This window comes from Hippocampus guttulatus, chromosome 6 (genome assembly GCF_054856545.1).
Source record: "Hippocampus guttulatus isolate MCC_2025c chromosome 6, RoL_Hgut_1.0, whole genome shotgun sequence".
NCBI classification, from domain to species: domain Eukaryota; kingdom Metazoa; phylum Chordata; class Actinopteri; order Syngnathiformes; family Syngnathidae; genus Hippocampus; species Hippocampus guttulatus.
This window is the reverse complement of record NC_141266.1, coordinates 20,981,898-20,992,879: the sequence shown is the minus strand read 5'-3', so window position 1 is coordinate 20,992,879 and position 10,982 is coordinate 20,981,898. Positions and strand designations below refer to the sequence as shown.

Below are 10,982 nucleotides of genomic sequence, written 5' to 3'. Positions count from 1 at the left end.
AATACAAAATTGTATTTATTTTTGGGGTCAAGATTTTGTTGCACGTCTGTCCAAAATGTGTACATTGTGTCAATTTTGTTGCCAGTATGTCAAATTGTTTTTTTTTCCACTTGTATTTCCAAACATTGTTTTGTTTTTTTAGTTTTGTGTTATTTTATATTGTGAGTTTTTTCACATATCTCCAAATTTTGGGAATTATTTACATGTAGTGTACCTGCTTTTCCTTTGCCACTTTCAATCTCATGCTCGTGTTCATTTTCAACAACTTTCAGTTCCTCTGTCCACATTGTGCATTCTCAATGTTTTTTTTTCTTTTTTTTCCCACACCTATTTCTAATTTGGGTGGGGCATTAGCTCCAATTTTTTTCCACGTCTTTCTGACTTTTGCTTCACCCCCAACAAAATTCCAGGAATTGCAAAAGTGATTTTTTTTTGGATGTATAAATTACATATCTGTCTGGTGTTTCGGATTAAAAGAAAAAAAAAACCAGATTCATCAATAAAACCCAAAGTAATTTCAGAGCATTTATCTTGATGCCAATGTCCAATTTGTTAAACGTAAATTAGCCTCAACGCAGCTGCCGGTTGGGCCCCAGCCTGGCACGGCTGACACTCGAGCGCGGCACCCCGGTACGCTTTCCACACGGCGACGTCTCGCTGACAAAGCGCACCGCCCCCTCGCTTTTCCTCCGCCTGATTGCGGTTGATGTCCGCCACGCAAATCCAACCTCCGCCGCCCCCTCCGGCCGCGACCGGCTCGGGGCTGACGGCCCACTTGGAGTGGTCCTTGCTGTTGTTGTAGGTCAACACGCCGCCGGGGGAAAGCTGCGTGACGTCCAGCACCTTCCAGCCCAGGCTGCAATTGGACGGCAGGATGCCGCCCGAGTGGATCCAGAACTGGACAAGGAGGTCCGACTGCAGGGTGGGGGCCACCCACGACTGGTACAGGTCTACGGCAGAAGAAAACAAGAGGAGAAGGGTAGGTGGAACATCCCCACACTCACTTTTGGCACTTGACTGCAGTGCATGATATACTTTGAAAAATGGCTGGCCTGGCAGAGCGGACCGACAATTGTTCACTTCCTACCAAAATGGGTGAACGTTTCAAGGCCAGGCTTCTTGTGACTTATTTGTGGGTCCTTACTAAATTTCATGTTGCGAAATAAAACTGATTTATGGGGGTGGGAGGGAGGGGGGAAGACAACACTTGATTATCCTTTGGAAGATGGCCTTAACAACAAGCCTAATTTTTTTTTTTTTGTGGGTCTACTTAAAAATGACATCCTTACCCAATTTCATGTTGCTAAATAAAACAGGCTTCAGGGGTTGAATTTTGAAAGAAGATAATACTTATTATCCTTTGAAGCCTGGAAAATCAAATGGACCCCAAAATGTCCAGTTCAAATTTAAATGGGCGACGTCAGCTATTTTTTGGGGCTTTTTTTTTTTTATGCGGGGGAGGGGGGAAAATGACAACGTGAGTTCAAAATGCGCTTTTGCGTTACCGTCATTGAAGGCGGCTCCTTTGGCAAAGCTGACAAAGGCGCTGCCGCCTTTGGACGTCAGCGCGACACTGCGATTGGTGGCTGGGACACGCGTGTTGCCTTTTTTGCACACGGCGGCCAGAGCCGGTGCCGCCGTCGCGAAGGATTGTGGGACGTCGCAGTCGTACACGTTGGGCTGATTGATCTGCAGCTGCTCGCCTGTCGAAGGTTCGTATGGGATCGCATTAGAAAAACCTCCTTTTGGTGCGCTAATTTTTTTTTGTCTTTTGTGGCATTTACCGATGGTGTGGAAGCGCTCCAGCGGGAAGGTGACGCACAGGTAATTCTGTCCATAAGTGGCGCCGCTGCCAGGGTATTGGTAATGTCCCGCTTGTCGCATTGGAGGGAAGGCAGGCGTGCTGTGGATCAGCCAGAAACCCTGAGACCTGTCCAGCAGCACCACACCTCCGCGCATTAAAAGAAATGCAACAAAAGGTCAGAAACGCATTCCTTGGTCAGAAGCATCAGATTCATGGAACCCCACCAACCAAATGTTTGGAACTCCCTCTCGAGTGATGTCATGACTTAGCGGTTGAATTCCTTCCGTGACAAAGCTTGACAACAATTAGCTTTAAAAAAAAAGTTGTTCCTTTTTGTCCCTTGAGTGAAGCCAAGTGAAAAAAAAAACAAGCAACTCACTCATTCAGTGGCCGCCATTTTCCGAACCTTTGTTACCCTACCATGTGAAAAAATAAATACATAGATGCAAATAGGATTGAATGCCTGGATTCTTAAAAAAAAATAAAATAAAAATCATAGTAAATAAATAAATAATATCCCTGGCACAGAATGCAATTAAGAAGCATGTTATGCCTCCAACCTCAAGGGGGCAGTATTTTTAATGCATTTTAAAAAAAAAGAATTGCACTGTTTTGTATAAAAACATTCAAGAGAATGTAGATTAATAAATTAGTGTCATAAAGTGAAATGACTACATGTACTTAAGTATTGGTGTTGAACACATGCCTTTAAGGGGCGGGGCTCAGTGAATGCTGAGTTAGTCGGAATACGAGAGTCTGGGGCTGAGTCGCGGCCTACGCCAACCAACTCCTTGCGCATGTGCTTGAATGTTTCTCCCATCCAATAAACGGCTGAAAGTGCATTTTCAAATGTAGCTCTTCTTGCCCACATGCCAGGGCATCACAGTACCTTGATTCCTCTATTTTTTTTTTGTTTGCCCTTCATTTAAGTGGTGTAATAAAAACAAAAGTGTTTTTCGGGGGGGGGGGCTGGAATGGACAAATGACATTTTTATTCCTGTCGGTGGGACAAGTGATTTTCACATTCGAGTACGTTTGAGTTCCTAATTGGTCACAGAAGGACTTCAACTGCTCAAGTGGAGCTCACCTTTCGTATGTCCTCCTCTGTGGTTCCGCCCTGACGGATCTTGGTCGTTGTAAAGGACGTACGCTACTTCTGCATTCTGACAAAAAGAACAAGTACAAAAAATATATATATATAACCGGACACTGCATATCTGAAGGTGCGCTTTGAATTACGACTTGAGCTATCCTGCCTTTAGCCACATTTCTCACAACTGTTTTTTTGCGGTTAGTGAGAGTGTGTGAGAGAGCGGGTCGGACAAAGGATCAATCAAGCGCGTACTTTAGCCTGCGAGTAGAGTTGTCCAAGTGTCCTGCCCAGCGCTCCCGTGGTGTCATTGATGCTCCCCTGGCCGGGCGTCCAGGCGGCGTTGCCCTTGTCCAGCAGCAAGTAGTTTAAACCTGATTGTGTGCCGTGCTTCTTTGGCAGCTTGTACATGTAAAACCTCAGTCATCAAGGAAAACAAAACACATTTGTCAGTTTTTTTTTTTCCTTCATGTCAGTGAGGCCTCATTGATTGGCTGGCGTGGACGCTCAACTGGAATCGTCCCATCGACCGATATATTTGTCAAGGCAGTTTTTCAACAGCTACACGTGGATGAGCTTCTCGGTCAGCTTGGGTCACATTGCGTTTTGTAACACCCCCCGCCCCCCACCACCACCACCACCACCAATTGCGAAAAAGCTACATAGATTTACGGCGTTGCATCATTTGGGATGGAGCTTTTACCAGTCGGTGGCATCTCCTTGGTCATTGTAGCAACTAATTGGAGATGTGTCGCCTCCGTGTGGCAAGCAGCAAATCAGCAGCAACAGGTAGAACATCTGGAAAACCAGCATTGTAAGTAACGCTTGATTGCTCAATGAAGTTTGTTTGGTTTTTTTTGCGTGTTTCGTGATGTTTCTGTGCCCCACATCTGGACAGCAGAGTGAGCTGCTTCCAAGAGTTCAAACACTTTCATTGTCTGATACAATACTTCTGTAAACCAGGTGTGTATCACTCATATTGAAAGCTTTACGAGACTCATCTGGTGACCAAAAGACAGAGGTGCGGGAAAAAAAATAAAATGTCTCCTATTTTTATGAGCCACTGTAACATTGTGCAGTTAGAACGTTGAATGTAAGAAAGGGGAAAATGCCACATAAAAGTGAAATAACAATTAGACTAAAGCAATTCAGACAAGTTTGAATCCAACTTGACTGTAAAAAAATGTCCTGTACTGGATTGGAAAAAAAACCGTTGGACAAGATGTATGCATAAGCTACCGGGGTTCTTATTTGCTTGCTTGATTGAAATTTTAGTTGGAGGTACAGTCATTCACTGATTGTTTTGCCCGCTACAATGACAATCCCTTCACTACAGCCTCTCTCACACAAGCAAAGTTACAAACATATCATTTCAACCAGATACAACGTACATAGTGTGTGTTTTTTAATAATTACACTGCAATCATCATCAAATCGATTCTTCACGCACTCGCCATCCAACAAATGATGTCCAAGTGCTGCAGTGCAAGACGAAAGGTTTCGTCGCAAATCAACCGGAAAGAAACGAAATGCATGCATAGTTCGTGAAATCAACTTGCCTCTAAATGTGGTCGTTGGTCCTCATGCGAGTTGTTGTGTGTTGCATTTAGCCTCCTGGCTGGAAATCGCACGGGCTTGACGTCCCATTCATTTGAACTATTTTTGTTCCGCTATCTCAGTTATTAGTGTTTCTCTTTTAAAAATAAATAATTAAAAAATAAAAAACTTTACGTCGAAATGCGGAAGTGAAAGTGTTTTCTTCTACTAACGTTTGAAATGCGGCCTCAAATAAGCGAAACGGCTCGCTTTCCCCTCCTGGCGACTGGCGGTTTCGTTTCCCACCACTTGTGACAGTGATGATAAAATTGAACGCGGTGACGCCATTACAGTTGTGCTTGTGTAATAAAAGAAACATGATTTAAGTCTCTTCCAATTTCGAGGCGTAAAAAGAGAGAAAGTGGAAGTAGAAGCGTCTTTAAGATGTCCTTTTTCAAATGTACGCAAGAGAATGCAGAAGTGGAAGTCTCTTTTTTTGTTTGTTTTATTGCATTTTGTTATTTGTGATCAGTTGAGGAGATCTAAAATAATACTCTGAGTGAAAAATGTTTAAATAGTGCCGAACATTTTCTAAATCCATATCGATGTGAAATCTTGCAATATAAAAACAGATAATGGTGTATCATATCTTTTCACTAGAAACAAAATAACCATGGTATTGCCTGCAATGTTAATTATGCATGCTATTTTGCCCAGTATGTCATTTTTAGATTCTTAATTATTAATCATAATTGCATATTCGTTAATATTCTCTGTTGTTTTGCACAGGTTCTCATGTTCATGTTTTGTCCAAAATCCCGAACCAAAACAGATGCAGTTACACCTTCGGCTTCAATTTGACATATCATACGATTTTCTACCCACGTCAGGATATTGGAATTAGGCATGTTAGATGGTAAATATTGTGAAGAAGAAAAAGTATCTAAAATTTCAAAGGAATTCCTTCTGCCAGTTTGTTGCCCAAAAGTGAGGGTACTTTTTTGTGTTTTTGTTTTCCGAGACGACTTCCTCTCTAGCGCCCCCTTCAAGCCAAGATTGTGTCGAGCAGTTTCATTTTTGCATCACTTTCCTAGCAACTTGTAAAAGACAAAAAAAGGAGCTGAAAAATGTTCTTTTGTCATGTTGGTGAGCAAGTAAAACCATTGAAGAGTTGACGAAGCCTTTCCGGTCAAGAGGCTTCCTCTTTTTTTCCCCCTCTTCTTCTTCTCGATGTGCTTGCCTGACACTTTTTATAGCCCTCACGTTCCTCTTAATTGTTTACCCTTTCGGAGCACAACATGAAATACCGCATATTGATTTGAATTTCCCATTTGCAACAAATGGCGGATGAGTTTTGTACGTGCCTGCGGTGTCGCCACGCGTCACTCAACAACGCCATACGCGTGCGCTCTCTTATTTTTATTTGAGGAAGTGACACAGCATCCCGCCTCGAGCCCGACTTCTGTCATCAGTCAACAGATGGAGCAGAACTTCCTCCTCCTGCCTACCAACTGACTGGACCGCAAGGGACGCAAACATGCCAAAAGAAGGTCAAAGTTTAGCAGGACTTGCCATGTGGCTCATCGCAGCTGCCCACAAGGATCCCAAAGCCAGTTTCAAAAAGGTTAGTGAGTACATTTTCAGAGAGGTGTCAAAAACATCTGAGAAGGTGAGCTCCAAAGGGAACAAGAGGCCGGGATGCACTTTTCCTTTAATGAAATGTTAGACTGAGAACAATCCCAGTCATCAAACACAAGTCCCCCCCCCACCCCCACCTTAAGCAGACATTCAAGAAGGTGTGCAACTTAGTAAGCAAGCAAAACGCAAATTTAAAAACTTTTTTTTTCTTCACATTTCAAGCTCTTTTTCTTGCGGTTGTCGTAATCCTGGTGGTCATGTTTGCAGGATGCAAGGCAGTTCAGTCCTCTGCTCGTCCATGCGTCCACCCTGGACCCTCAGCAGCAGCGAGAAGAAGTCGTCGTCATCCATGGGCCCCGGAGCCCGGCTACGCTGTTCCTCCAGCCTGCCTTGAGCCTGCGCCACCGCAATAGAAGCAAAAAAAAAAAAAAATGCACATACAAAATGAGAATACAACAATACTCTGAGGCATATATTTTATCTGCGCCGTCATGAAAAAAAAAATGGAGCTCATGTACTTGGCAACGTTCTTTGCTTCTTCTTGTAATTACGCAGAAATTTTTCCAGTAGAGCTCAGTGCTGCCCCCCATGTTGTGGCACAAATGTGGTACTACATTAAGAAGAAGGGAATGTGAAGCTTTGTAAAGCGCTTTGGCCGTCACTAAAGCCAGGAAAGAAAATGGTTTTGGGGGGAAGGATGCCCATTTTGCATCCCAAGCAGGAGTTGGCTGTTCTGACCTGCGTGGTGAGGATCATGTCGTAGAGCTCCTCCTTGGCGGGCATCTTGGGGGCTCTCCTGGCCAACGAGAGCTGCTTGAGACTTCCTCGGAAGCTTCGGCCTTTCCGCTTGCACCGCGGCGACCTTTGCAGCTGCGCCCGCTGCTCATCCAGGCGGCGTGCCTGCGCCCTGGCCACCAGTTCGAAAAACTCCTCGCGCTGCAGCGACGTCATGGATGAGAAGATCACTGGCGACGACACGGCATAAAACCGTTGCAGATTACAGACTTTCAAATCCTTTCAGAATCAATGATTCTGTTAGTCCATCGATTAATCGAGTTGCCGGGTAATTGGATACAAAGTTGGCATTGCGGTTTATTGAAAAATCCTAATTGAATGCTGCATGCGCTGCCCCCTCGAAAAAACGTCTTACCCCTGTGCGAAGGCTTGGCGGCGTTGGGCTCGGAGTGGCATCGCCTCCTCATGCCGCCGTCCAGCATGAAGGAGCAGCGCTGGTCGTTGAGCCGGCGGCCCTCCTGCAGCGTGCACAGCAGCTCGTACAGCGACTCTGGGAAGTCTGACGGCTGGATGCCGGCCTGGCAGGAGCGTGGATGGAGAAAAGGACCCCCCCCCCCAAAAAAAAGTACTCATTCAATTCCTAGATTCCTTTAAAGAGCCTGTCAGCCCAATTCTGCGATTTGTTTCTTCATGTAATCTACAGTACATGTTTGAGGAGACTTGGTGGTTCTAAAAATATTTAACACAAAGTAATTCCAGCCTTTATTTCTAAAAGTTAAATGTAATGTTTTTGTAAGCCACTGTAGCATTATACGCAATTTGTACATGAATAGTGTGTTTAAATCTCGGAACTCAAACTGCAGTTAAATAATGATTCAATCGATACATAATGCACAGGAACATTTGTACCCCAAAAGGTTCACAATGAAACCGTTTTTAACATTTAATGCTTCAAAAAAGGTGAATAGCACGCCAGTGTTCTTAAACTGTGATTCTTTTGCCCACCACTTTCAATTGCTTGTATTTTGGGTTCAAATTTTTAGGCGCCTGAGACAGATTGATTGGATTTACTTTCGTCTCTATGGGAAATATTGCTTTGGATTTTGTATGATTTGGTTTTAGTCCGACATCCTGGAATGGATCCATCACAAAATCCACCATGACATCGTGAAGGTTCACGATAGAGTTGTGTGAATAGCAATTTTTAAAACCACAATGATGAATATTTTTCCTCTTTGCTCCTATAAATTCCACATTTAGTGTTAATTACTTGCCAGCACCGTACCGTGATCAGCGCGTAGCTTGTCGCACATTCGTAGTGTGTTCACACGAACCTGTTGCGCATCCTCCGCATAGATATCTAACAAGTGACGCCGAACATCTGGGCTTCCCTCCTGCTCGTGCGCTTCCTCATCCTCTTCATCCTCATCATTTAAAGTCTTCTCAGCAGCTGCGCCATCTTCATTCCTGGCTTTTTCAGCAGCCTCCATCGGGGCCGCACCTTGGGTCATGTGCCCGTTCAGCTCGGCGCTCGCCATCAATTTCGAGCCTTGTAGGGGCGAGCACACAATCGGAGAAGTGGGGTGAGTTGAGATGAGGCGGGCTGGTGCGGGGCGGTGCCCCTTCCAGGCGTCGCGTCATAAAGTGGCTTGAGCAAGTGTGAATATGTAGAATTAGGATCGTCTTTAAAAGTGATTGCTTTTTATTGCTGTGGGGCACAAATGTTGGTGCCCTAGTAATAAACCATTGTTTTGTTTTTTTTTAACTCATTCAGTACCAGCCAATTCTAGACCAAGTCTGAAAAGACGTTTAAAAACGTCTTTGGGAGTGAATGAGTTAATAGTGCTTTTATGGATCCTCAAAGGGTTTCACACGTTATCAAGTTTGTTGTGTAGCCACAGGTGCCCTGGGAGAGGCTGACGCAGCCCCTGCGACGACCCCCCCCCCCCCCCAAAACATCCACACCCGGCTGTACACCGGTGTGAGTGACACTGGAGGCAAGGTAGGTGAACCCTCTTGCCCAAGGACACAACAGCACATGACTAGGAAAAGAGCAGGATTTGAGCAGCCAACCCTTACAAGACCACCAGCGCCGAACTCGGCCATGGCCGCCCCTACGGAGTCTGCCTAGCAACAGGTTACCGTGCTCTGGGAGGTTATCGAACTTTCCGACCAACTCGTTTTGACCTCTCTTGCGGGTGTGGGGCAGTGCCCCAAACGATATCACCTTATCAATTCTGTCTAGCAAACAAGCTGCGACGATTTGGGGGCGGGGTGGTCATTTGACTTCCCCCGACTGACCAACTCCCTCTGTCCTTGTTGGTCCTTGTGGCAAAGTGCCCCACGTTGGCAGCAAAGCAGCAGCGTGTTAAAACTGATTTTGTCATTTATGGCAAAGTGCAACAGACACCGACCTGTTGATTCTTCCTACAAGCAAGTCGCAAATTTTCTGAAGTGCTTTCTTCTTTTTTTTTTTCTCCTACCACCTCTCCCTGTCCATTCTCTTGGGTGTGCGGCAGGGCCCCAAGTTGCTGACGAAACAACACCGTAAAAGTGATTGTGAATGCCGATCTTTTTTTTTTTTTTTTTTTTAATTGATTTGGGGCGTGAAGGATGGTGCCTCGTGAATTGCTGCATTCAACAAACACTTCCGACAGCAAAGCGCGTGTACAAGCGATTACTGTAGAGTCCTTGTCTGTAGCCTGTAAAAGTCTTTGGGTGTTTTCCCTGATAAAAAGCAATACAGTGCAAGTCTTCAAGGGTCGCATTGTTGAGAGGAATTCCCAGGCTGAGCGGCATAGACCAGGCTACTTGTCGTCTTTCTCTCCCGCTCTTACAAAACGCAAACCAGCCCAGCAGGTCGCAGCTTGTCGCCTCGCAGATGTTGCCAGCAAAATGAAACTTTTTTTTACATTCCTGCGAACGTTGTCGAGGGTCAAATAGTAGTCGAAGAATGTTGAGTGAATCCAATCTTACCTTTTTGCCTTCTGTGGCTTCTTCTAAAACATCGCCACGGTGGACGTTTGCATCTTGTCAAAAGCCTTGATGGAGCTCACCAAAAAAAAAAAAGAATAGTTGCTGTTTGGCCGGGTGTGTGTGTGTGTGTGTGTGAGACTTGCTTCACTCACACTCGTGTGTCTTCCTCTTTGAGCTGCACACAGCCCACTCCCGCGGCCATCCGCGTGCCCACCCCCTGTTTGAGGTGGATGGCGGAGAAGCAGTCAAACAAAAGCAGAAGCGAGAAACGGCTCCTCCTCCTTCGCCTCCTGGCCCGGTTTTCCTCCTCCTGCTGGGCCTCGATGAGGTCACGAAGGCGTTGCGTTTTCAGAGGAGGTGAGCTCCTCCAGTCGTGTTGAAACAAGCAGCAGAGCTTCTTCTGACAGCGCTGTGGTTTGGCCTCACTTCCTGTTGATTTGCAGCTGTCAAAAAAAAAAAAAAAAAAGGAGAAGTTCAGCTGTGCTGTGTTTTCATGACTTGAAGTACATAAAATGGCAACACGTTCCTTCCTTCTTGCTCGGGCTACATCATGGCCCATTATCTCAACTCAAGTCAACTTTATTTAAAAAAAAAACTAAAAAAACCCACAGATGCTTGCAAATCAAGTCAGACCGAAAGAGAGTTGAAACAATCCATTCAAGACATAAAAACGGTTACCGTACACAGTGAAACAATGCCCAGTGTCATGTCGAGCTGAACGCCAAAGAATACAAATGTTTTTTTTTAAATGGAGTCATTAAAGACAAAGAGGGGGAGACAATCCGATGGAATCGACACTCATGTCACTCTTTAGGATTATTTGGATTTACATCGATTTCATGTTGTTGTAACACATGTTTTGTTTTTTTTTCCAGTGGAATGATTATTGGGTTCACTATTATTGGGTGCACTTTATCCATTTATTTTCTTTGTTTTGCATTCAAAACACAAAGAGTATATTATGTTAATAGTTTGTATGAAATATTTTATATTCTATTTTTGTAATCCTGTTGGGAATGTGTATTATATTAAGAATGTTCTTGTTTTTTAATCCAAGCCACTATTATTGTCATATTTGTGTTCTTCTGGCTGAAAAAACAAACAATTAAAAGATAACGTGCTGTCTTGAATTCTACCCTTACACACTGTTCAATCCATATGTCGCGTGCTTTCCTCATTTGTCTATATCCAATGATGAACTCC

The 10,982-nt window shown here is 44.5% G+C and overlaps 2 protein-coding genes across 5 annotated transcripts; both read right to left on the bottom strand.

The window, feature by feature from the left end:
* Window positions 1–2: 2 nt before the first annotated feature.
* dnase2 (deoxyribonuclease II, lysosomal) lies at window positions 3–4,628 on the bottom strand. 3 transcript variants are annotated; one of them, XM_086112775.1, is made up of 7 exons: window positions 4,454–4,628; window positions 3,598–3,692; window positions 3,150–3,312; window positions 2,892–2,967; window positions 1,785–1,949; window positions 1,506–1,703; window positions 3–950 (listed from the first exon to the last, which is right to left on the bottom strand). In XM_086112775.1, exons 2-7 carry the CDS (start codon window positions 3,690–3,692, stop codon window positions 553–555), a joined length of 1,095 nt encoding a protein of 364 aa, XP_085968901.1. In that variant the 5' UTR covers window positions 4,454–4,628; the 3' UTR covers window positions 3–552. The 3 variants fall into 3 exon arrangements, with proteins under 3 accessions (XP_085968901.1, XP_085968902.1, XP_085968900.1); XM_086112776.1 differs by lacking the exon at window positions 3,598–3,692 and having other exon boundaries at window positions 4,454–4,627; XM_086112774.1 differs by lacking the exon at window positions 4,454–4,628 and having other exon boundaries at window positions 3,598–4,447.
* A 1,614-nt stretch (window positions 4,629–6,242) lies between these two features.
* gpsm3 (G protein signaling modulator 3) lies at window positions 6,243–9,932 on the bottom strand. 2 transcript variants are annotated; one of them, XM_086112778.1, is made up of 6 exons: window positions 9,780–9,932; window positions 8,138–8,352; window positions 7,219–7,381; window positions 6,807–7,033; window positions 6,587–6,678; window positions 6,243–6,464 (listed from the first exon to the last, which is right to left on the bottom strand). In XM_086112778.1, the coding sequence occupies exons 2-5, from the start codon at window positions 8,339–8,341 to the stop codon at window positions 6,616–6,618; spliced, it is 657 nt and encodes a 218-aa protein (XP_085968904.1). In that variant the 5' UTR covers window positions 8,342–8,352; window positions 9,780–9,932; the 3' UTR covers window positions 6,243–6,464; window positions 6,587–6,615. The 2 variants fall into 2 exon arrangements, with proteins under 2 accessions (XP_085968904.1, XP_085968903.1); XM_086112777.1 differs by lacking the exon at window positions 6,587–6,678.
* Window positions 9,933–10,982: the final 1,050 nt, after the last annotated feature.

Bases quoted from the DNA above. Each gene is read 5' to 3' on its own strand.
- dnase2 (XM_086112774.1), bottom strand. From the start codon at position 3,707: ATGCTGGTTTTCCAGATGTTCTACCTGTTGCTGCTGATTTGCTGCTTG. The intron at 2,968-3,149 runs GTACGCGCTTGA...TCTTTTTGTCAG, and splicing joins AACTCTACTCGCAGGCTAAA to AATGCAGAAGTAGCGTACGT. The intron at 951-1,505 runs GTAACGCAAAAG...CTTCTGCCGTAG, and splicing joins AGGAGCCGCCTTCAATGACG to ACCTGTACCAGTCGTGGGTG.
- gpsm3 (XM_086112777.1), bottom strand. From the start codon at position 8,341: ATGGCGAGCGCCGAGCTGAACGGGCACATGACCCAAGGTGCGGCCCCG. The intron at 7,382-8,137 runs GTTCGTGTGAAC...CGCTCCTGCCAG, and splicing joins ATGCGGAGGATGCGCAACAG to GCCGGCATCCAGCCGTCAGA. The intron at 6,465-6,806 runs GTCAGAACAGCC...GCGGTGGCGCAG, and splicing joins ACATGATCCTCACCACGCAG to GCTCAAGGCAGGCTGGAGGA.